Source organism: Pagrus pagrus (assembly GCF_965226575.1).
Source record: "Pagrus pagrus genome assembly, chromosome: 11".
NCBI lineage: Eukaryota > Metazoa > Chordata > Actinopteri > Spariformes > Sparidae > Pagrus > Pagrus pagrus.
The window spans coordinates 15914213-15940033 of record NC_140195.1 but is presented as its reverse complement, the minus strand read 5'-3'; the positions used below and the strand labels follow the sequence as shown (position 1 = coordinate 15940033).

General features: G+C 43.4%; 2 protein-coding genes across 4 annotated transcripts in view; one reads left to right on the top strand and one right to left on the bottom strand.

Moving 5' to 3' along the window:
- Window positions 1-13978, top strand: part of rarga (retinoic acid receptor gamma a) — a 40007-nt gene extending 26029 nt beyond the window's left edge. For all 3 annotated transcript variants that reach the window (XM_084366033.1, XM_084366032.1, XM_084366034.1), the window contains 7 exons: window positions 6634-6782; window positions 7371-7512; window positions 8624-8787; window positions 9153-9329; window positions 9627-9831; window positions 10478-10636; window positions 11394-13978. In XM_084366033.1, coding sequence (XP_084222159.1) covers window positions 6634-6782; window positions 7371-7512; window positions 8624-8787; window positions 9153-9329; window positions 9627-9831; window positions 10478-10636; window positions 11394-11761 — 1364 coding nt within the window. In that variant the 3' untranslated portion in view covers window positions 11762-13978. The remainder of the gene's footprint in view (window positions 1-6633; window positions 6783-7370; window positions 7513-8623; window positions 8788-9152; window positions 9330-9626; window positions 9832-10477; window positions 10637-11393) is intronic.
- Window positions 13979-17753: 3775 nt separating this feature from the next.
- The window catches only part of calcoco1a (calcium binding and coiled-coil domain 1a), a 14902-nt gene continuing 6834 nt past the window's right edge, over window positions 17754-25821 (bottom strand). Inside the window, exons 6-15 of the mRNA XM_084366062.1 lie at window positions 25437-25585; window positions 25275-25344; window positions 25004-25159; window positions 24451-24705; window positions 24112-24237; window positions 23493-23588; window positions 22523-22610; window positions 22096-22343; window positions 21720-21811; window positions 17754-19770 (exon numbers count right to left, since the gene is read on the bottom strand). Of these exons, the coding sequence (XP_084222188.1) occupies window positions 19743-19770; window positions 21720-21811; window positions 22096-22343; window positions 22523-22610; window positions 23493-23588; window positions 24112-24237; window positions 24451-24705; window positions 25004-25159; window positions 25275-25344; window positions 25437-25585 (1308 nt within the window). The 3' untranslated portion in view covers window positions 17754-19742. The remainder of the gene's footprint in view (window positions 19771-21719; window positions 21812-22095; window positions 22344-22522; window positions 22611-23492; window positions 23589-24111; window positions 24238-24450; window positions 24706-25003; window positions 25160-25274; window positions 25345-25436; window positions 25586-25821) is intronic.

Here is a 25821-nt window from a genome sequence, read left to right as displayed (position 1 = left end):
TGCCAGAAAACATTGAGAGAAAACCAGCCAGCCAGACAGACAGCCAGTTAGACAGGAAGCGATCCAGCAAAGGAGTAAGGGGCTGCTCGCAATGATTTATGCCTCGTTCAGGAATGCTGAATGAGTTCAGGGCACACTGCTGTTATGGGAACTGACTGAATGGACACCGCTTGCTTTTTTTTCTCAGTGACGTATTGAATATGGTAATTGTCAAAATGTCAAAATGTGATGTTATTGCCCTACATTAATGTCCCATGGAACTTCCAACACATTGAATGGCAGACAGAGGAGGAAATGAATCACTGTGCAGCCCCAATCTGAAGTTCTTGTCAGCCTCCGCCTAGAGACAGAGTTGGGCAACCTGTTGGCGGTTGGTTGCCAAGCAAAAGTGAAAAACTCTGATATGCATCACTGCTCGGCTGAATCACTCAAAGCAGAAGTTTCTCAGTTCCTTTTACATCTGATATGACTCTGAGTGCTTGTGCCAGTTTTAGGGGCTTTTGTGCCAGTTTTGCAATACCTCATACATACAGACTGCCAATCATTCGACATCAGGAAGCCACAGTCATCTTCTGCTGTATCACTCTCAGTCTGTCACTACACTTGTTTATCACTTGCATTTAGTCCTTTCCAGTGAATAGATGCAGGAGAAATGCAGTCGTAAATGCAAAACTGGACTGAGTAAATACAGAAGAGATGTTAGATAAATGACTTTATGTGACTTTGTTAAACTGAGCTGCAGCACAGGGACAGTGTGTGTAAACGCTTGGGCACAGACATTTACATGTCGAATGGGAATGAACTGTGTACTACTACTTGTGGGTGTGCTTGTTCCTTCCAATAAGAGGTTTGCGTTTGCGCGCTTTGGTCTGCGGTGCTTCCCCAATGAGTTAGAGTGAATACTACTGTTGTTGTTTACGTTATCCTCCTTTCCCCTCACTTCCTCTGACAGAGCGAGGCTGCAGCTACAGCTGGGCTACTTCTACTTTTGTAGGTTTCTATTGTTGTGGGGAGGAAGCAATAGCAATTGAACGAGTGCTAGCGGCCTTGCCAGAGACAGACAGGTGAGAGCCAGGGCTACAGATGGTGAGAGGAAGTCTGGGAGGACGAGAAACAACCTGAGGATCAAAGACTGAGGGTTTGCCTCGATGACTCTCTTCTCCTCTCTCCTCACCTCGCCTGTCTGCCTGCCTGCCTGCGCTCTCTGTCTGCTTCCTCGCCTGCCCGTGACTTGTCCTGTCTACTTGACATGATCAATGGCCCGGGCCTGCGCCGGATTGCCAGGTTTGGGTTCACTCTCCAGTCAGTGGAGGAGAGCTGTGCTCCTTTCTGTCTTCTGGTGGGCAGATGAAGAGTCAGCTGGAGCTCACCACAGGGATGAGGAGGCACATTTTTTCCACAGATCTGCACTTGACGGTCTGCTTTTTTCCTGCAAAAAACCATAAAAGGCCACTGACTAAAATCCTTTCATTGAAATGATGTTTCCTTTAATTTTCCCTCTCGTTTTAATACCTCCTTCCTCAGGTTTTGTACAAGGACATTTGAAGGAAACTTTTTTTTTTTTTTCTTGCTGGGTTCACGGGGGACAGGCGGCTCAGTGGGCAAGTTTGTCCGTTTGAAGCCAAGTTGTGTGTTTCTTGACAGGGTTGTGTGGTGCAGGAAAAGGGGGGTGCTCGCTGCCAAATGTTGGCTTGGCCGACTCCATCAAGAAAATATCAAAAGGCCCTTTATGAGGTGCTGTAAAGAAGAAAGGGTGTTTTGAGAGCACCACCAGACTGCAAGGGTAATTCCACTTTTTAAAATGTGCCCCGAGGATACAGGCTTATCCCACCTGCTGCCTTTCCTGCTCTGCTCTGCTTGTACGCTTTTTCTGTGGTGGAGCTTTAGATAAAGAAGTGTGTGTGTGTATGTGTGTGTGTGTGTGTGTGTGTGTGTGTGTTGGCAGGAGTTTGCGTGCCATGTCACTCAAAAGTTTTGTCATTAGCAGCTATGAACACATGCCAAAAATGTTCTGCTCTCTCAGATTATATATGTGCATCATGTGCTCACACATGTGTCCATCTCTCTCTGTGTTTCATGACTTTCTGTTGGTTCTGACAGAAAGGTGTAAATTCCTGGAGGGGTGTGTGTTAATGTCTGGTTTCTCACCACTCTTGGACAGCCTGGTGTGCTTTCACCACTCAAACCCGAGCCATCTCCTGGTCGGCAGCCCAGTTTTATCATAGACCTTGTTTTAAAGGCCATTTTTACAGGCCTGTGAGTGAATGTGTGTGTCTGTAGGAGCCCAGGTAATGAGCTTTCTGACAGCTGTTGAAAGGCGTTGCTACTGCTCAGCACCTTTAATGAAAGCATCTCCCCCCCTTGTCAACACGCACACACATTCCTCCCTCCCTTCCTCCCTTCCTCCCTCCCTCCCTCCCTCCCTCCCAGCTTTTGACTTCTCCACCATACAAACAATTTCTTTCTCAGTTGCAGGCAGGTTACATTGTGAGCGCTTGTGTAACTCACACAATGGAGACGTGATAGACCTCCCACCTAAAAAAAAACTTGCAGGTGACTCAGTTGTTCACTTGAACAGTATTATTAGCACATGTGAGAAGGTGTAGCAGCAAGGGACGCAGAAGCAAAAGCGGTGACGGAGATCCTCCGGAAAGACTGGTACTGACAAGAGGAAGGAAACGAGTGTGCTGTGTGGGACCTTGTAGCAGAAGCCTCGGAGGGATGGCAGGAAGACGTGGGCAGAGAAACAGAGAAGGAGAGTGAAACACGCTGGCACCACTGACATGGGTGTGGTACTTTCTTTTCCTCTTTCGTGAAGCCTTAGCCTTAGTTTTTCTTAGAAACCTTTCCGTGTGCTGATGGTCACTCAGTGAGCACGCTATGGTGCAATACCCTCTGCCATGGGGTAGAGGGCCAAGGGCACCCTCAAAGGCCCCACCTAGTGTGCCAGCAAGTCTTCCAGCCCACTGTTCACCATCCTCTCTCAATCTGCTCCCCTTCTGCCACTTGCTGTCTGCCCAGTGCCCACCCCTCTTTTTTCACAGTGAGCCCCTCTCTCACACAATGCCTCCAAGTCTCACACTCTTTTACTGCTCGGGCGCATTCGACAGGAACATGCAAGCTTTGCAGGCTGTTTAATGAAGGTAGAGATGGAGACAAAGGCTCCACATGTCCACGCTTGCAGATAACGTGAACAGAAAATGAACCACGCACACGCACACTTGAGGATATTTTAATGGGACACAGTGGAGCCCACTGCTGCACTGTTACACAGTGCTGCATTTGCAAATCAAATAGAGGCTGCAGCGCCCGTGGCCGGAGTGGGACACATGCAAATGACATAAACACCCAAGTGAACACCTACAAATATATCTGTGCCACTCACTCATGTACTGTACTGTATGTACACTGGCCTCGCACAGAAACAGCCTGTGCCTTCGCTCTCGCATGCCAAGACAGCGTTCCCACTGAAGATTCAATCACACCAGGTCACGTAGACAAAATCTGCAGGCCTATTGTGAAAGAATACTTGCTACGCAGCCAGAATGTCATATGCTGCTCAGTTAAAAGGAGTGTGTTGCAACATAAAACACAAGCTGCACAGTCATGCCTCTGCTCACATACATTAGAAACACTCCCAGTTCCAGTTGAGTGAACAACAGGCAGCTTCAGTGTTACCACTGTTCCCTTGTTTTTCTATACTATCTCCTCCATTCTTTCTTTTTCTCTCCTATCTGTTGAACCTAAAGGGACATTGATTGGCCCAGCTGACTTGACCTAGAATTTAATGTAATTGACCTAGTTGGAGTCACCTTCAGCTAAACAGCTATTTCTGTCGTGTGCAGTTACATTTCACGTCTAATGAGGTTGTGGAAAATGATGTACTGCACGTCCCGCTCAGGCTGGAGCACTTTGGTTTAATGTAAGGGGGTGCTGATTGTTCTTTGTGTTGTTTGCTCGTGGATATTATCCTCCTGTATGCGTGTGTGTGTAGTTTGTAGCCATTGAATAGTATCTCTGTGTGTATGTGACCAGGGGATTAGGCCTGGTCAGTGCAGCTGGGCCACTTGTGCGCAGAGAGTATTGAGAGAAGGGATTAAGGAGTAAACTGATACTTAGCAGGAAACCAACAGTGGCTACCGGTGACTCAACTATCCCTCCTTCGTCCCTCCTCTTCTCCTCCCCCAACAACAGCAGCCACCCACCTATCCCACTCCTCTCATCTCATCTGTCCATCATCAGCTCACAGGCCTCGGCCGGCGGATTGTCATGCAAATGGTGCCCCAGGCCTCGGAGCGCTGATAAGGAGGGCCTCTCATTTCACAGGGCTTTGTTTTCTAAACAGTGATGAGCCGAGTTGAGGAGACTGGGTAAAGGGGCTCAGGGCAGCTGCCTGAATGGGCCCTCTCACTGTGGCGCCCTGGGGTAAGTGGTGCGGGGGATTTGGATGGAGCGGGCTGAATGAGGCGAAGTCTAGGAGGCGGGTACAGGAGTCATGTTCTCTGGCAGGAACCAGGTTCAGCGTGTTGACGGAGCCTGATGTATTTTCTCCCTCGCCGCTGTCCGATTTTTCTCCAGGATGGCCTTTCTCCCTTTGGCTCGCTTTCTTTCTCCATTTAGAGGGTGTCAGTCAGTGCTCGTTACTTGACGCCACGTATGGTTTGTCCTTTTCTGAGGGGTTGTCAGCGCTCGGTCTGGAGCCTCATTCGCTGACTGTTATTATTGCATAAACACAAAGGTTCATGGCACGTTCAGAGGGTTTCTGCTCTCCCACTGACCCTGCTGCTTTGTTACATTCTGGCCAGGGAGATATGAGAACTGCTGTAGAAACATTCAGCGGGCGTAAACTTCAGGTTTTAGATTGATTTGCACATTTGGCTTGGGGATCGCTCTTAAAACTAATGGAAAACATCTTTGCCTCCAGCAAAGTGAGGCTTTCAAAGGAGGAATTCAAATGTGGATTCTGAATTGTCAAATATAAAAACACATATGAAAAACAGATGTTTGACCAGCAGGCAACAAATGAAAATGTCTGACATATTTCTGTTACTATCATTAATGAGGTAGTAGCCGGCCAGTCAAAGCAGCTGTAGTAAGGGGGGGTGGTAATGGTCAGCGTGGTCTTGAACAAGACTTGCCCTCAGGAGCAACTGTGTCCTCTCCTCCCCCCTCTGCCCCTTTCTCTGTTTTTTATCAAATTCCTCTTTTTATGCCCCCTTTTTTTCTTCTTTTTGAAGTCTCCCCTCTCTTGTAAAAAGGCAAGCTGGTGGTTTTTTTGCCTCAGCCTTGGGTGTGAGAGAGGGGAGGAATGAGGGGGGGTGGGTTGTAGGTTAAGTTTAGGCTAGCCCTCTGTGCTTTCCATTGAAGGTGCTGGGGGGAGGTGGACGCAGTAAAAGTTAGAATTTTAGAGCCTCCCTGTTTTTTATTTTATGATTGGCTTTTTTTACGGGCTGGGAGCTACAGCTGGTGGTGTGAATAGCTGCCCAAGGTGACCGAGTCCCAATAAAGTTTAGGCCAGCCGAGCTGGGGCCTCCAGTCCAGCCATGGGACCGCCTTTACAGGCCGCCTTACGAGCCTAGGCCTCTATTAAAACCTGGCAGGGCTGCACTGAGGAATTTAGGGCCAGGAAACAAGAGAAAAATAGGGTTTGTGTGTCAGGGGGTGGTGGGATGCAGAGTTGGAGGGGGGTTGAAGTTTAAGGGTAACCAAGGGTGAAAGTTGAAAGAGGTGCTGTTGGGTAAGTGGATGTTCAAGTGTATGGATTCCATACTTCCCCTGAGCAACATGTGTGTCTGTGATTTTGTGCAGGCTAGCATGTGTGGCGAGGGTCTGGTCCTGTGTGTTTCCCAGGGGGAAGTATGGACTCCATACGCTGCACACTTGCACATCCAAAGAGCTTATATGAGTGGAATATAGTGAAGTTTAATGTACCGTAACAAGTATGTGACTCGAGGTATCACTGACGTCACAGTTGTGTTGGTAGAAGAGCTTTCGCATGTCTGTTTGACATGTGTCTCTTCTGTGCATGCAAGATGTCATCATGCGCTGTTGTCAGTCTGTGGAATGAGGAAGAGCCAGCTTTGACTCTTGGTTGCGACAGCTCACTCTCTCGCTCTGTTACCTGGCCTTATCAGAGAAGCTGTCAATCTACAGCACTCTTGCTCACTGCTGCAAAAAACAGTTTTGTCTCTGCTGTCAGACAGTCATCCGTCTTTTGCTTCTTTGCGTTCAAACAGTAATCTCCCCAGATATGCACCTGAGTGCTGCCCCTCAGGGTGGTAATTGCTGTCTGGAATAAGACAGTTGCCTGTAGTTCATTCTCTGTTATTCTTTTCTATCTCTTATCTAATCAATTTTGTCCCACAGACGAGCTTAAAATGAATATGTGATACTGTATCTCAATCCCACACCAGGTGAAGTGTTTACCAATTTAAGATTACCGTTACTCAGCATCGCAAATAAAATGGAAAAGGACAAAAAAATGCTGTCAGTTGTCAATGCAGTTGAACACACTCGACCGCCTACGTCTGCTACATGTATTTACAAGCGCACATGTGACATTTCAGCAGCTGTCAGACAATGATTTATGTCAAACCATGTGCTCATGTCTTTCTTTTTCTTTCTTGTCCATAGCGGTGGAGACCCAGAGCACCAGCTCAGAGGAGATGGTACCCAGTTCTCCGTCTCCACCTCCCCCACCTCGGGTCTACAAACCATGTTTTGTGTGCCAGGACAAGTCCTCAGGGTACCACTACGGTGTCAGCTCCTGTGAGGGCTGCAAGGTGAGAAGAACCTGTCAGATCCTTTTTGAACAACGCTGGGTTGCAAGAATTATTAGTTACCTGCCATTTCATCGAGATAGGGCTGGGTGATATGGCCTTAAAATATTATTGCGGTATTTTCAGGCTATATTGTCATACACAATATATAAATTATTATTTTGAAATCTCCAAAGCACTACATAAATGCACAAAATCACGTCACTTTACTGTAATGCAGCCTTTAAAATCAAGATGAGACAACACTTATGTCATACCATGATATAGCGATTTTCCAAAATCGAAGACAATATGTTGTCTCCATGTAGTATAGTTTATATCGCAGTGTGATAATTGAACCCACTAAGAAGAAAGAAAAGAAAGTGAAAAAGGCCCACTGTTAAACAAGCAAAGAGTTGAAATGCTAGAATGATTTTCTCTTCTTGAGTTAAGTTAGAAAAAGAGAAAAGAAGAAGCGAGCATGACAGAGAAACAGTTAAATGTCACGCACATCCTTGATTTGATGACTTGACTATAAAGCACAATCTCTCTCTCTCTCTCTGTCTCTCTCTTGCCCTCTTCCCTTTTGTCTCTTGCTTCCTGATGCTTCAGGGCTTCTTCCGCCGCAGTATCCAGAAGAACATGGTGTACACCTGCCACAGAGACAAGAACTGTCAGATTAACAAGGTCACACGCAACCGCTGCCAGTACTGCAGGCTGCAGAAGTGCTTTGAGGTCGGCATGTCCAAGGAAGGTGAGCCCTCCGGGAACTGGAGTCCCCAGAGATAGAGAGACCCACTTCCAAAACATAGATATTCACTCTCTTACACTCACAAAAACATGTGTGTGTGCGGCAGATTGTGCCTTCAGATATGAGACATAGATCAGGACTCTGTACCTTGGCGAGATTGGCAAGCAGTTGATATTTAGATTAGACTTGGCTTAGACACGACTAAACGTCTGACCTGATTCACACAGCGTTGAGCTTATTGATCTATGAATGCTCAGAGTGTACAAAGACTCTGGGAAAGTATGCAGCTGAGAGACAGATGATGAGCATACCAGGGGTGGTGATCAGGGCGAGGCTGGGCACTGTACCAATCATATGACTAATCGCTTTACGAAATGATCTTGACTTCCCGTTTCACCACAAAAACCTCGCCCCTCTGGCCTGCACAGACACTGCTTTCATTCATAAAGCCAACAGAGCAGAAAACTAAATTTTGAGTTTTAACAAAGAAATATCGATGGCAGGATTCACGTGGTTTGGCGAATCAAAGATTCACAGTTCTGTGCCCCCCTTTTAGTTTGTCCTCGGGTGTGGACGGGCGGCTGCGTGTAAGTGGCAGTTTCTTGCCCTTCACGGAGCCCGTGGGACATGTATGTGGGTGTAATGTTTGTGTGGGATGTGTGTTAAGACCGGGATCACATTGTGCCTCTGCTATTACTGGATATCCTGAGAGGAAGGAAAGTATGGGAGGAGGAGGGAGAGGAGGCAGAGAGGGAGAGAGTGGACGGCTGGCTTTTGTGCACCGGTCAACTGGATAGAGAGATAGACAAGGAAGAGAGCAGGTGATAAGAAAGAGATAGCCAACGTCCGTGCCGTGCTAAAGGAAATATGTTAATACTGTTAAGAGCAACCTCAGTTGCTACCGAGTTCTGGTTTCCACCAGCGAGCACAATGTCCTTGACAGTGGTGAAAGACAGAGAGCATGAGTGCTTGGGATGTTTTTACATGTGATCACAGATAAAGAAGGGGGAACATTCTGCTGCTCATCTCTCAAACTGCACGAGTAAATGATTTGGACGGTGTCGTGGCGAATCTCACTTCTAACTGCTTTGTTTTCTTGTTTTTCTTTACACAGCGGTGCGTAATGACAGAAACAAGAAGAAGAAGGATGTGAAGGAGGAGGTGGTGCTTCCAGAAAGCTATGAGCTGAGCGGAGAGCTAGAGGAGTTGGTCAACAAAGTCAGCAAAGCTCACCAAGAAACCTTCCCGTCACTTTGCCAATTGGGCAAATACACCACCGTAAGTCACACACACACACACACACACACCCTCCACTACTGTTCCCCGATACTGTGTGTGGTAACATTCTTCAAGCAATGTCGTCACTCAGGGCTCCCAAATTGCATGCAAAGACGTAAATCCACCGTAGCTTTCCCAACATAGTGGTGGTTTAACTAATTCAGTTCCCCATTAAGCCATCTGTGTGGCCTCTGAATGATTGATGTAACATGTAAATGGATTTTTTTGTCCTTGATTGATGTTAAATGTAAATGTGTTGCGAGGCTCGGACACGCTCGCCCTTGATGCAAACAGGGTTGTACACCACCTCTGTGACAACACACTGATCTCTGTGTGTGTTTTTGTGTGTGTGTGTGTGTGTTCAGAACTCCAGCTCAGACCACCGTGTCCAGCTGGATCTGGGTTTATGGGACAAGTTCAGTGAGCTTTCCACCAAATGCATCATCAAGATTGTGGAATTCGCCAAGCGGCTGCCAGGTTTCACCACCCTCACCATCGCTGACCAGATCACTCTACTGAAGTCGGCCTGCCTGGACATTTTGGTGAGGAACCATTGTCTTTGTTTTTCTCTTGTGTCTTCTTCACTTACTCTGACAGCAGTGCCCCTTTTCTTACAAATAAATGACTTGACAGATGAGGGAATACTGGCATCTGGTGGTGAAAAGTGATAGTGCAGGAAGGTTTGCCAAAATAATACTGATTGTATGTTTGGTGTGAGAATAGGTAGACGCAAATGGTATGACCCTTTGAGCTGATATCTATCTCTTAAGCTACTGTAGATATTTTGGTGCTTGTTTCATCACTTAACATTATATTTTTCCACCTCGTTTTGCTCACAGATGCTGAGGATCTGCACACGCTACACCCCAGAACAGGACACTATGACCTTCTCAGATGGCCTGACGCTGAACCGGACTCAGATGCACAACGCTGGCTTCGGACCACTCACCGACCTGGTGTTCGCCTTCGCCGGTCAGCTTCTACCGCTAGAGATGGACGACACAGAAACTGGCCTCCTCAGCGCCATCTGCCTCATCTGTGGAGGTACTGCAGCAACAAATACACATTGATAGTACAGTATAAGTAGTAAAGATGTAGCTTTAGTAAATATGTGTTTCAGCAAATTATGTCAGAAGTTAGAAGTAAAAGCTGTTGGAAGTAAAAGCTTTTAAATTATACTAATTAAGTTTCTAAAGTAAAAGTACAAAATGATCAGCATCAAAATATACTGCCATGCAGAATGGCATATTTCCGAATAATGTATATGATATTATTGGATATTAATTATTGATGCATTAATGTGATCATCACTTCAATGTTGAAGCTGCTAAAGGTGGTTTAAGTACTTTAGGGTTATCTTAATCTATAAAATTACATCATAATTTAGTGGCTGATTATATTTTGTATTATTAAAGTATATCTATAAAGTGAAAAGAGTTGTCAAATAAATGGTTGTAAAAAAAATACAACATTTACCTATATTTGAAAATGAAAATACTCAAACAAAGTACCTCAAAATAATACTACATTAGACATTACTTGAGTAAATGTACTTCGTAAATGAGCTAGATATTTGTTTTGATGTGTAAAATGATTTCAAACAATAACACAAGTTTCTAAATTTTTTATAATAATGTCCAATTCTGGAAATTAATAGAGAATTTTGTGTGTTTCTTGTTCTTCTCATCAGACCGTATGGATCTAGAGGAGCCCCAGAAAGTGGATAAGCTGCAAGAGCCTCTACTGGAGGCTCTGAAGATTTACGCCCGCCGGCGTCGCCCCAACAAACCTCACATGTTCCCCCGCATGCTGATGAAGATCACCGACCTCAGGGGCATCAGCACTAAGGGTGAGTAGGAAGAGAATGATCCCTACACAAACAATTACAACACAGGAAGGAGCAAAAGCCCAATCCCATTACAGATGATTATGATGGAATGAATAAACATCTGGAAAGAAACTATTACTATCCAACCATATAACCCAAAAACATCAGTTTGGCAGTTCTTTTTCCTTATACATGATATTTGTAAGTCTTTTACCAGTCCAAGAAATCAAAAATATCATCCTATTTTACGTTTACATCTGTAAGATATTCCATTGGTATTATCTCAAATATCAGTTTGTGCCAACTGACAATTGTAGGTGGCGTATTATTAATCCATCGGGGCAATATATTTTTCTGGGCAGCAAATGCAAGCACATTAAAGGGGCAATGTGTTAGAATTTTAGTTGAAAACATTCAGAAATCAACAAAAATAACCAACAGAATGTGAATAAATAGCAGTTTTGACATCATTCTCTCTATGTATTGGGTTGATCTCCCAGTCCAAAGCTCCTGTGCTAGCAGCGTAAACACAAACACTCTTCTGGTCCCAGAGTTCCCAGTACGAACTGCTAGCTGCAATGCTAACTGAGCTAACTAGCTAAGGGCAGTTACAGTGAGCAGCAGTTAATGTTTACTCTGGCTAATACTCCTCAACATAGATAAATACCAAATTGTTATGTTGAAAAAGGCCTGATCACTGTCATAACCCATTCGAAACACACAGGACCTTGTCAGCAACCTTACTAATCATCTACCACAACCATGTTTGTGCTTCCAGGAGCAGAGAGAGCCATCACTCTGAAGATGGAGATCCCAGGGCCGATGCCTCCATTGATCAGGGAGATGCTCGAGAACCCAGAGGCCTTTGAAGACCAAACAGAGTCTAACGACAGCCCGCCGCCTCCACCGCCGCCGCCGCCACCTCCACCACCAGCCCTCGTCCTGAAGCAGGAGGCTGAGGACGAGGAGGACAGTTGGGCCACAGAGAACGGCAGCGAGCCCTCGCCGGAGGAGGAGGACGAAGACGACGATGACGACGTGGGGGATGAAGAGCGAGACAGGGGCTCGGACAGTGACGGGGAGCCCTGGGGGGTTCTGGATGCCATAGATGGGTCGAGGAAAGGCCTTGTTGGGAGGGCGCAGTGAACAGAGCATTTCATACAAACACATGCTCATACACATACACGTTCAAACATACACATACATTGAGACGTACAAGACAACCTCACTCACTCTCCCACCTCAATAAAATGCTGGCCTTCCCTCCCCCCTCTTTCTCTCCTCAATGCACATCACTGTGTCCTCCACCGCGGAGCACAGCAGAGCCTTATGTGTACAGACACTTTCTAACTCAGGCCACATGGTCCATGACAAGTGAACTACAGAAGAGTAAAGGAGAGATGACAGTGAAACCATATGAACTCCTGACAAGAGGGACGCTAACGTGACTAAAAGAACATAACCTCTTTCAGAAAGCTAAACGTATCTTCTTTTTTTTCCCACTATTGTTGTTTATATCTAAATAGGGGAACAGCCAAACCAGACACCAGAACTGAGCAGTTTGATTCTGATGGATTACAACAAGCACATTTCTCAAAAGTCAAGAGTACAGGGCAAAACCAAATCGAGTATGCTTATCTTTTGTTTTTGTGGTTATTGAATATTGTTTTTTCTTTTTTTTTCAATTTATGAATAAGTCCATACATATCTATATACCATTATATTTTTGTCTTTATTTGTTATTCTGGTTTTATATATGAATCCTTGTAGACGAGTTCTTTTTCTTTGAAGAGCTTTCCTGAGAAGATATTCAGAGGGAAAGAAGGGTATTCAGAACTGGCTGGGTCTTCCTTAGCAGCTACATAATGCTTAGCTGGGGCTTTTTTTGTTTTTCTTTGGGCACTTTGGCTCACCGTGGATGTCAATGATAATCAACCCAGAGGACTATTGTTATGTTGCAGTGACTTAATCAGTTTCTGTTATCAGGGAATTGGCATTATTCTATTTTGCTCTCTGTCAAAGCGGAAAGTAAGCATCTTTGTGCCAAAGTTAGGAGAAGTCATCTTTGGAGCATGAGTTTGACTACTGGCAGGGACTCACAGCAGAGCGCTAACACATACACACACACACACACACACACACACATACACACACACACACACACACACACACACACACACACACACACTCCTTTCACTCTACCCTCAGCTGACGCAGATGTGCCGACCTGGCATCGAGTGCCTGGACAGAGATTTACACTTCACACCGTACATGTAGCACTTTTGTGATCCTCTATTCAAGTGAGACACATCATGTCAGCTGAGAGTAGAGTTACTGTCTGTGAGCTTTTATCTCTAAAACATCAACATAGAATACAATCAACCTTAGAGCACTCCCTGATGATGTCAGTAGACAAACCCACTTTCAGCATCTGCTCATAGTGGCAACATTATGCATCAACAACGATCAAAGACATATGCAACTCAAAAGCAGGAATCCTTATGGAAGACATTTTGAAATCAGACTCAGGGCTTTTCAGTAAGGACCAAACCTCTAGCTGCTCTCAGGCATGCTAGAAACAGGCAATATTTATGTGTGTGTTATTCTTGACTCCATTTTGATCAGCTCAACACCCCTCTGCGTGTACATAGAAGGTGACAAGTCTGAAAAACAGCATGGATGCCAGTCTGACTCTGCGTGAGGGGGACAAATCATCATCATCATCGCCGTCGTCGCTGTCCCACCTTTGCTCACGCTGGCATCCATGCAGCAAACTGCCTTCTTCATCCCAAAAGCCATTATATCATCTTGTCTTCTTGTGTGTACATCCTTGCCTCTCTTTAAAGGAGTTGTGGAGGATTATGTGTTCTCATGTATCATTTCTTTATTGCCAAAATGTCTCTGTTGGCGATCAGCTGCGAGGATGCGGCTGATGTACAGTACAGAGGTTTAATTTTCTGTCTCTCTTTGAAGCAATATGAACATTCAGTCTGTAGCGGTGAGAGGTCCCATCTTCTGAATATGGGCAGGTCTCCTCATTTTGAGAGTTGTGCGCGTGCGTGTGTGCGGGAATGTGCGTGTGAATGCTTTAAACATGTTTTCAGTCATTGGGTGAATGTCCTCGGCATGGTGCTGTCATACAAAAACACTTGTGTGATGACCTCATCCCTTCAATCTCTGCTGGGCTGTCATGATGTTAATGATGGTAACGCAGGCAGAACATTGAGATTATGTTGTTTTAATGTTTTTTGTTTTTTCAACATGGCCAAGGTGTTGTCTACCCTCTGTTTATGTCAACTCTTGTCATACAAAGAAAAGCCATATAAACAGTAAGAGGCACAATAAACTACTTTTGTGAGATTATGGACTTTTTTTTTATTGCATTTTTCTTTGTTACTGCAAAAATGCACAAAAACTACGTGATCGGGAGGAGTATACGGCCTTCTCACACTGAGAAGAAGTAACAGCTTGCACTATCACGATGTATCAGTAGAGGGAGCTCTTGAACCATGACTGCAGGGTGAACAGCTTGCAGCAGTGTTCTCCCTGCATGGAGGATAAGAGCAGGGTCTGTTAGGTCAGGGAGAGCTGTGGTTGCAGAGGCTAATAAATCACAGCCTCCTGCCGAACAAGGACATCAGATAAAGGTCTTTTCCTAAGATTTGTTCACTCCGCAGTCGGAGGAGTGCAGGTGGTAGATTTACTCTTTCCTATAGTTTTGTCTCAAAGATAGAGTGGTCCAGAAGTTCCAAAGTAAATCTGTCTGTTATGATTTATGTATTGAATTTTAGAATGGAGGACATCATTATAAAGAGGGCATCGTAGAAAGATGGACACCACAACTCAACAAATGACAAAGATAGAAACACTTTATGATAACTATCATTAAAACAAGGTAAGTTCATAGTTAATTAAGCTTTAGTTTATGGTTAATTCACTGTTTACAAACAATGAAATTCTTTATAGACCATTTATTAAGCAATTGTTCATTGTAAAGTTGCAACTGATGTTTATTATAGTTTGTAGATGGATAATAAATACTGTGTAGATCATCTATAAACATTATTTGGATGACCATTATAAAATTGCAACTGATGTTTATAAACCTTTAAAATTGCTTAATAAATGTTTTTTAAACTGGATGTCACTGTTTGTTGATGATGGAATAACTATTAACTAAAGTTTTATTAACTACACATTTACCATTTATTGATGATGAAAAATATTAATTCCCCGCACACATTTTTGTTTAACCTCTGCATTGATTTATTTTTTTAAAAAAGGTTGACAATTTGGTCAGAAAGACCTTTCTCGAGACACAGCACTCACAAAGTGACACAGTGCTTGAACACAGCCCATAATAACATGATGATCCACAGCTGTGCTGGAGGTGTGTTCACAATTACATGCAACAGCTCACCAAATCAAGATCACCATGAGTTAGTGTCATATACACAAAAAAGGGTCCAGTCCATAGCAAATAAAGTCCCTTGAAGGGGTCCTACACCTCTGGAGTAGTCCAGGTGTAAACATATGCAAATGCAAAATCACAATTTCAAAAGGATCACCATGAAAAACAAAAACAAAGGAGACACTCATTTATTTTAAAGTGTTACTCAATTGGTCTATTAATTGATCGATCTACAGAAAATAGTGAAAAAATGCCAAATATTCTCTGATCTCGGCGTGTCAAATGAGACATGCCACTTTGATATTTCATATTAAATTGAGTATCTTTGGATTTGGGACATTTAAAGATGTCAGATTTTGCAAAGTTGTGATGGTCATTTTCTCACATTTGTTCTATCAGACTTGTTCTATAGTCTAAACAATCCAAAAATAAACAACAGTAAGTTAGTTTTAGCCCTAGATATTAATCATGTCCAGCTCTAGCAGAGAAAATGAAAGTGATGCGTTCAGATAAACAGAACATAGTCCGACATGGTCTCAAGTTTTCTTGGGTTCATGTGATATTTGAGCTTGTAGATGAAAGCATCTTGGATCCAAAGCTGAGTCTGTTGGTAATGAGCTGTGAAATGTAAAAAGGACATCAGGGCCTTGAACTCGACTCAAAGTCAACACATTTGTCTGAAGATCTCAAAAACCTGATATAGTGGTGCAAACCACATCAGAAACAAGCCAAAGAACAAAAGGAGGAAACCCTTTGATGGCCTTGAACATGTTTCAGATTGGCCTTGTAAATGTCACCAAAAACCGAGAGTTCTACATTTCTCTCAGATTTTATAACGTCTACCTTGAGTACATCATTGTCACTGACAAGATCAGGCTCTCTGATATCCTGATATAGAACAGGAATCCTCTCAGTAAAGGGCTACCGATAGTAAACATGGGATACTAATGCCTCACCTTGATTTTATTAATAGAGAGAGAGAGAATCAGAGGAGGGTGATAAACAGAGATGAGATTCTATCAATTATACGATTGCTTTAATTAACTATCATTAAAGACAGATCAATAACACCAGACTGGAATTAAAATAAGGTCCATACATTATACACTATTTTACAAGAGACAGTCAAATGGCCTCATATACTGAGCCCCTGGAAGATGTTGCCATGGGAACCCATGGGAGGGTTTGGGTGTGCTTGGGGGAATTTAAAGGAGCCGGGCAAGATTTCTATATACTCATCCTTCCACATCAGTGATGCTTGATTAACTAATTACTTGAGGTAGGAAAGGGGGAAAAGGATGGAAATGTATAAAGCAAAGCCCCTGGAAAAAAGGTATAACTGTACAATGAATTAATAAAGGGTAAAAATCTCCCTTGTAATATTCTTGCAGCCACAGGACATCAATTATTCATAAAAAATAGTAAAGAATCCATAAAAGTAGGCCATGAGTGTGGTGAAGAAATTCATTTGAATATTTAAACCCAGAGAGAGAGAGAGAGAGAGAGAGAGAGAGAGAGAGAGAGAGAGAGAGAGAGAGAGACCCTGCTGCACATCCGCTGAGTTTGCTCTGAACATCAGCAAACTGCAGCGGTACCTTAGTCAACACACAGGAGAGATAATGGAGCAGGAGAGGCTGGCTCCTCGGAGAGCAATCAGGAGGATAAAGCTCAGTGAACCCAAATGCTCCTGGCAGCAGTTAGGGAGGAAGGGCTTGGGCTCGGGGTGTGATAAAGGCAGAGAGTGGAGGTGCATTCAATAAAAAAAGCTGCAGGGTCTTTCTATGTGCACCTAAAGCTATATACAAGACGGAGAGGTGCATATGCCATATGCCAGATGCAGGGTCATAACGTGGAACATCATTTACACTGTGTTTTCTTCCTTGGGTCAGAACAGACAAAAAAGGACATGTTCGTCATTTGTTACATGTGCAGTGAATCCACGGAGGGTTTGGGAATCAGTGGAGGGAACAAGGCGAGGTGAGGGGAAGGTGAGAAACGTTTTCAAGTGCAAAGACCATAAATTTAACACCTTCCTCCTGTGCGAGCAGTAGAGAGGCATGCGGGCGATCTTTAAAGAAAGGGTAATGGAGAAAGGGATGAAGAAACGGGTAAAGGTATCTGTGACAAGAATAAGTAAGAATGGAGGGTGCGCCGGCAGGGAGGCAGAGGAAATAAACAAGGCCAGGTAGAGGAAGGGGTGATTTGGGGAAGGGGAGCGAGGGCCGAGGAAGGCAGGCGTCGGGGTCATAAAAACTAGGAGATGTGTTCTGGCCTCTGGGTCTTCATATCTTTTACATTTCTAATTAAAAGAGATAAAGAGTGAGGGAGTCATCAATCCCACAGTGATTTCCCAGTTAAGGTTTTAGAGGGGGCTGTAAACTAGGCAGCCCGGCATCATTGATTTTATAATTAGCTATCGTCACCCCAGACTTCAAGATGGAGGGAGTGTGGTAGAGGGGAGCTTAAAAGAGGAAGATTGCTGGAGGAGTGGGGAGGCACGAGGATGAAGATGATGAGGAGGTGAGGCCTGAGGGGAGAGTGCGGGAGAGCCAAAGGTGAGCGGGGAGAAAATCCAGAATGAGATCTGAAACAGGCAACGAGCCAAAAGGGAATATAGGTTATATAGCTGTGTGAAAAGAAATGGCATAGTTAATTACCAGTGAAATGTCATGTGAGGATCAAAATATTACTATGATCTTTGGCCAGAAAAAGACACATTAGGCCCAATAATGGATACATAAACCTTTTTATTAGGCAGAACCCCACCCAAACCCTGTTACATGACTGATAAGAAAATACACGGTGGCGTACATAACCTTCACACACAAAACTTCAAAACAAACCATAACCACTGGAGCTTTATTGCAATGGGAGACGGCGTCCTGACGAGGAGTACTCGCACTGGAGCCCTCAGTGGAACAACAAAAAAATAACTTCCCTAAGACATAAAGGCAGATTACAACCACAAACAAAGACTATGGAGGGTACATGTAGTGTGCTATCTTCTGGGAAAAAATACCAGGCTCCTCAAAACATCCCTACTTCTATATAAGGTACATGTACTGCAACACCAGAATACCTAGTGACACAAGGTAAATGAGAGGTTGGACAGACATTTACACCTTTCATATAATCTAAAACGTCTTTCTCTACACACTGGTATCATTCCCGTTCATTAGCACCAATATCTTGCAACAATATAACTCAAATATCAAAGCAAGTATTTGGAAACAGATGATAAAAACACAAAGTGTAGATAAAATATGCGTAAACACAACACACACTGGTAATGATTAGGATAATGAGGAAAGGACACACATTGTTAAGTATCCATATATCAACTTTTTCATCTAAAAACTCTTCTCTAGTAAAAATAGGGTGCAAATACAGCAGATAAAATCAAGCATCAAAGTGTCCTAGCAAATCTTCTTAAGCCAAGCATGGAAAACTTTGTCACACATTGCACAAAGAGTTGTGTGAGAAACGCCTAGTTCAAACTAAACCTGAATATAGTTTCATTGCAGCATAACTCAAGTTAATTATAAATAGAAAATCATGAAAAATGCATACAGTATTGATTAAAAGGTAGGCAGCAATTTTTTATTAGGCAGTATATTGCCATAGGGCTAAGGGGAAAATACCAACACCATGTCATGATGTCAGGATCTATAAAGATGATTTTCTTTGACTCTCTTTTTTCATTATTTTAGGCACAAATTTAGAACTGCACGGGTGTGAGATAAGATGTCTGTACAATACAAACTGTAACAAAGAGCAACAGTGAATATTCAAATCACTAGCTAGTAAATTGGCGTCTCATTTTAATAACCATGAAACGTAAATTCTAGCGAGTAAAAACTGCAGCTGATCTACAGTGAAAAGCTTATGAGCATTAATTTTATAATAATGATGATATGAAGTTACTGAAGTAGAAAGTTGCATCTGGCACCTATCTTAATAGACTTTAAACACAATCTGCTCAATAAGCTTTCTATTCCGAACGCTCGTCTGTCTTAAAGTGTCGCTAAATCTCTTCAACTGCATCTGCGTGACACCAATCCACTGCTAATGCGAACAAGAAAGTGCATATCAAACCTTAGCTCTGAGTAAATGGAGGAGAAATATGATGTCATAGACCTACATTGCTGCAATATAATTCTAGCGTGACGCCGTATCATTACTTTATGCTATGTCATGAATAGTGTTCGAAAAGCTGCTGTGGAGAATTTAATGCCGGACGAGAGTTTTGCCATGATTTCCAGCGGAGCCGGGCCTGCACAAAACATCATAATTACAGTGCCTGTCATGACTCCTAATCACAAATGTCATAAAAACGACATAACATCCGTCGTAAAGCTCTCGACATCACTGTGATTCGACGGATATCATTCTGCTACTCTCAAACGCCCATGCCTAAAACTGTGCAACAGTCTTATGTCACTCATAAACACGGTGTTGACCTGCCACCGCAAGCATTATGTCATTCTTAACAACAACAACAACAGAACAAAAACAGCTAGGGCGATAACACAACAGTCTAGGAGGGAAAACCAAGGTTCACGGCAGATACGATGTAAATTGCATATTAACATTTTGTCTGTATAGTGAGTGAGCTGTATATGTGCTTGTTAGTGGAAGAAACCGCATTAACTCCAAGAAAAGTCCCCCCTCTTCTCCTCTCCTTTTGATCGCTCGCCAAGACTGGATGTCCACTGGTTACCATAGCGAGGTGTCAGCCAGATCACTGGAGGAGGACACAAAGCAGAGTGTTTGTGCGTGTGTGGAAAAAAAGTGAAAGAAACACACATTCTGGTTGAAAGAGGAGGTTAGGCTGAAGGAGTGACTGAGTGGGAGAGAGAGGGCTTTAATGATGCTGAAAATTGGCCCGTGACTGCGGTACACCCCTCAGGTAAATCATTGCTACAGCTTGCTGTCAACTTATCTGTCCCCTTGTCCTCCCATCTCGCCCCTCCCACGCCCAAGCTCAGTCTCCCCCGCCTCACCCTGACTCAACTTCTTTTACGAGCACATATTCAAAACTTCCATCTTCCAGCCATACTCACCCTGTCACCATAAATAATTGGTCGCTTGTGTCTGTGTGCATTAGCAAACTCCGGATTCATAGCGTGAAACCATTTCTGTGAGGGACCAGAGGGTGGAAAGTAACTAAGTAGGATTACTCAAGTACCATTTTTGAGTACAAGTACTTCACTCTTTCATTCTGAGAAACTTTTCTACATTTAAGGGAGAAATATGATACTTTTTACTCCACTGCATTTCTCTCGCTGCTGTGTTCACAAATTACTTTGCAGGCTTTGGTTGGACACACAAATCAAGCCATGAGCTCGTAAAATATGACGCATTGCTGGAGTTTAAAAGCAGCCGGCGTGACAGGAAGAAATTTGTTGGCTTGTTTGGCCTCAAAGAAATTTTCCTTCTAATATGCAGTCAGTAATGCAAATCTCTGCAAAACTGTGATTAATCTTGTTGTGACTGTCTGATCGTCACCTGCCTTTCCCTTCATTAGGGACAATACATGCTTTACTTGATCTTACAATATATCTTAACGGATGGCAAGTAGTTTGTCCATATGTCAAATTACTTTCTACTATTAGAGGCTAGAACAGCAGTAGTATATGGAGTATTTATCATTCATAATATTAAGTATTACAATGTGCTAATGTAGCAACAACAACGAAGAAGACGTACTAAAAATACCAATACAAATACATGAAAATACTCTATTACAAGTAAACGTCCTGCATTCAATATCATACATAGATAAAAGTACAGAGGTATCATCAGGAATATATACTTATATATAAATATTTTAAAAAGTAAAAGTTCTTGTGGGACAGAATATACTGTGTTTCTAATAGATTACATGATTAGATTGTTATTATAACTGGTTGAGGTGGAGCTACTTTTCAAAACTTTATGTAAAGTTTGTTTTGTACAGTGGTTCTCAACCTAAGGGTCAAGCCACCTCTACAGGGTCTCAAGATGAATCTTAGGGGTCGTGAGATGAATAATGGAGTTAAAAAAGACGTATTCAGGATCGGACTTTTCTCTAATCTTTGCTGTTTTTAAAATATTGGACTCTTTCTTTCTCCGTTGAGCTGTAAACAGTTATTTAGAGGAAACTATTTGAGATGTTAAGAGGTGAAATCCTTCTCTGGTGGAAAGGCTACCAACTCATAGACGAGGAGAGAAGAGACTCTAGCAACACACTTGTGGTCAGAAGCCAACATGTAGGCAAACCACTGGTTCAGTCTTCAACACTGGGTTGTATTTTGTATGGAGTGAGGAGTAAAATAATTACACAGCCATCAAATGGAAATACTCGAGTAAAGTAGAAGTACTTCAAAATTGTACTTCAGTAAAAAAAAGTTACTTAATTACTTTTTCTATCACTGGTGAAACGAACTTCTCCTCAAAGTGAAACTTTTACATTAACATCAGAGAAAATTTTATTGCAAATACGTAAAGCATATACGTTTACAAGAGTAACATTTTAAATGTATGACATTTTATGACGTACTTTGATACTTGAGAGTAATGGGTATAAGCACTTTCCCCACCTCCTCTGTCTGTGTGCACGTGTGTGTGTGTGTGTGTGTGTGTGTGTGTGTGTGTGTGTGTGTGTGTGTAAATTCATGTTAGACTATGTGTTTTTCAGATGGGAAGTTGTACCTGAGAACAGTGTCCGTGTGCTCAGGAAGCAGAAGTGCTGTTTCCTCTCCAGAGCTGTGCCTTGCACATGGAAGTGGACTAGATTCCTCCTCCTTCACACCAGAGAGCAACACACACACACACACACACACACACACACACACACACACACACACACACACACACACACTTAACACGTCTGTCCAGGAGCTATTACAGTCTAATAACTTGCAGACTAGCGGCCTAATTGCTTCTCGGAGATAATGTCTATATCAAACGATCCACTGACCATGTTAAACTGGTGTGCATGGCTATCAGCATGAAGACATAGCTCATTTTCAGTATCACATATAATTACACAATGGTGACAATGAATGGCTCAGATAGCACGTCTCACCGAATCCGAGCTGTGTGCCAGAGTGTCAGAGCCGGCCTGGTGTGGTGAGGAGAGCGGGGCTGGCTGGTTGATGACCACGGCGCTCCTCTCTGCCTCCCTGGGGGAGGAAGGAGGGGTGGCAAGGAGCAGGGAGTCAGGCTCGCCCTGCTCACACAGGCTGTAGTGTCCCAGAGGTCTTGGTGGACGGAGGGGCTGCAGAGCCTCTGGGTTCTCGTCCTCAGAGTCAGATAATGCGCTGCCAGGCCGCCCTGCCGGATTGAAACATAGGCGAAGAAAAAAGTGGTCACCTCTCCTCAGAGCACGGCTCCTGTCGCCCTCAGCACAGGCCATTCTGAACAATATTTACTGTGGCTGTTGAATGATAGTTAACACTTTTATTGTTCACATCTGCAGGGCGTACAGTAGATTAATGTGTGGCTCCATTCACCTGTGGAGGCAATCGGGGCAGCGCTCCACTTGGCACTGGCCACTGTTCCCATCTTCTGCTCCAGCTGACAGATGTACTCCATCAACTCCTGTAGTGGAAAATACAGCCATCATATCACACACCAGGGCAGGACTTTCATCTCCCGCAGTCGTCACCCTCATGTCTGACTTTTTTTAAGCCAAAGCCACATAAAATGGTTACACAGTAAACACACAAACACAACATTTGCTGTTATATAAATATTATCATCCTGTTCAATAGGCACTTAAACAGTTGTTGGATTTATGATGTGCCACAGACTGGCTGCTACGCTCCGGTATGGCGGATGTTAAAATTAAGCTGGACACTGATTTTAAAAACATTGACCATCTACTCTGCCAGTAGCGGGCAAATGTGATGGTGGTTAGCCAACAAAAACTCTGCAGGCACTTTAACAGCAGCCGCACTGACTGCCCTGAAATCCACTGATTTATATTGCACTATAAACAATTTATATTGCACAATAACAACTAAGAAGACAACAACAGACTGAAGATTCCCAACACCTGGGACATTCACGATCCCAGCGTACTCGTGTATATGTTACATCCGTAAGCTTTCGAATATAAATATATAATTATTACAGAGCTGTTGTAAATACATCATCATTATTCCCAGGTGCACTCGAGCTTGAGGTACAAATCGTAACTAAACATTAAAGCTGATAATGACTAAAGTGCTGGAGTTGTGAGCTGATTAGGATAAAACAGTTAGGATTTACTTGTTAATCCATACAAGCCATTTGTTCACCATGAGACCTTATCAGCTGATAATGAAAAGGGCACAAGTCAGTACCCTGGACACCATACATGGACAGTGTTTACACATGAAAATACCAGTAATCATTCGAGCTTTACCCTTTTTGGACAAACTTTCTGTCAGCACAGATTCTGGTTTTTCCCCTGTGACTAATCAAAACTGTGTTTCTGACCTGTTTCTCTGCAAGCAGCTGCTCCTTCTCCTTCTGGGCGACCCTCAGGCTGGCCTTCAGCTCCTGGAGCTCCCTGCGGGTTTCACACAGCTGAACCTGCAGGCCAGACATGACAACATGTCAATACCGTCTAAAAGATAGTGTGACTTCAGAATGACTACTGTGTAGTACGCAGACAAAATCTGACATTTTTGCAGATGCATTTATTCGCCTTCTTGCAGAGACTAACATGACCAAGATCAATACTATTCTCATTCCTGCATGTGAAGTCAGAGCCAGCAGGCAATTGGCTTAGCTTAGCGTAAAGACTGGAAGAAGACATGGGGATGACAAGACTCCAGGAAGTTACAGTGCCAGACCAACAAATCCCTGTAAAACCATGACTTGTTGTTTTTACTCTCTGTTTGTGTTTGAATTAAATACAGATACAAGAAATAAATAAAGATACAATATGATTATTAATGAGCTTGGGACCACATTAGAGTGGTATCGATCTTCTTATCCAACTCTTGTCAAGAATGACATCAAACTATCCCTGCAAACACAGTGAAGTGAATTCACAAAATGACATACTAACAAGAAACACTGACTGCAGTAAGTTCTTAGTAGTCTTTCTCACCCGGTTGCAATCCTTTTCTCTCCCAAGCTCAACCTCCAGCTTCACTCTTTCCATCCTCTCCTCCTGCAGCCTCTCCTCCATCCTCTGCATCTCTGTGTTGAGTTTCTCCAGACGCTCATGGTCCTTCTGTCAGGGTAAGATACGCAACACACATTTACTCAGTATATGACATATTTACCTCAGGCAGTTGAGGTCATTTCGTCTTGAAGCCATCAGAAGCTGTTCTGAACCAATATGACATCTAATAACATAACTCAGACATTAATCAAACTTAAACTCTAGGACAGTACAGATGTTCTAAATTCTCTGCTTCAGATTCTCTCTGCAGCGGCATGTTACCTCAGCAGTGCGCTGCAGACTCTGCCTCTCCTGGGCCCAGCGAGCTCTTCCTTCCCTCAGGGCCAGACTGGAATCTGCAAGCTGAAGAGTGAGCTGGGCTGCCTGCAGACGAGCCTGATGCAGTTCGGCCTGCCCATGATCCCTCTGCGCTATCGTGGCACTCAGATCGCTCCTCAAGCCCTCTGCAGCACGCTCACTCGCGTTCAGACGCTCTCGCAGGCTCCGCATCTCCTTCAGCGTTGCCTCACTCTCCGCCTGGCCATAGATGAACAAGAAAACGTGTTAAAAGCTAAGCATGTTCATGAAGAAATACATCCATATATCAATCTAAATAACGAAGTAGAGGTATCAAAGAAAACAACATCCCATCTTCAATAACTGAGACCACATAAATTATTGTATCAGGTGCAAATACTCCACTTTTAATACATGACTCACTTAAAAAAAATGAGCAAAATTGTCTAGTACAGCTTAAACTATCAATAGATATACTGTACTATTCTAACCCTTTCTTTCAATCCCGTCCCATCTGACTTCGAAAGAAATGTCTGACCTCTTTCCTGTGGGCAGTGGTGAGTTTCTGGGTGAGGGTAGTGATGGTGCTCTGGAGCTGCAGGACACTTGTGTCTCTCTGGGCCAGTGAGTTCCTCAGGCCCTGGAACTCCTTAGACAGACTTCGGAGTTCACCCTCCGTCTGTTCCAGCTTGGTCTAAAAGACAGAAAATAAATGACCCAGATGGGAAGAGTGAAAGAGATGTAGGAGAAAAGAACAATGAAGACATTGTTTTTATTAAGATATACAGCGTGTTCTGAATTATAATTACCTGCACGCTCTTTCTTTCACTCTCCTCTTCTTTCCTCTGAGCTCCAGCCCTCTTTGCTCTTTCCTTCATCCTGCACACAGAGATTCGGTCACAGACAATGAAGTCAGTGAGTATTCATTAGACACACATGAAACTAAAAGAAGGAGAAAGAAAATGTCGTACCTTTCCAACTCTGTCTCTCTTTCCACAGTTCTCTGTGTCAGGATTTTGATATCCTCCTCCAGCTCTTTGATTCGTACTTTGCTCTCCTCCCTCGCATCCAATAAAGTACTTTTCTCCTGGGCTAGTGATTCTCCTAAAGCCTGCACCTCCTAACAGACCAGAGGCATTTTTAATTTTCATAAGGAATTAATAATAAGGAATTCATTCATCATGACATAGACCAGGCTACACATATGAACATATTTTATATTTCACATTTTTATATCACTACCCAGACATTTAATTGAATTACTATTTTGAATTTTATAGTGACAAAGACAGGATATTGTTTAAGCAGAGACTTTTCATCAGAGAATAAGAGCTCAGATACAGAGAAAAATATGGA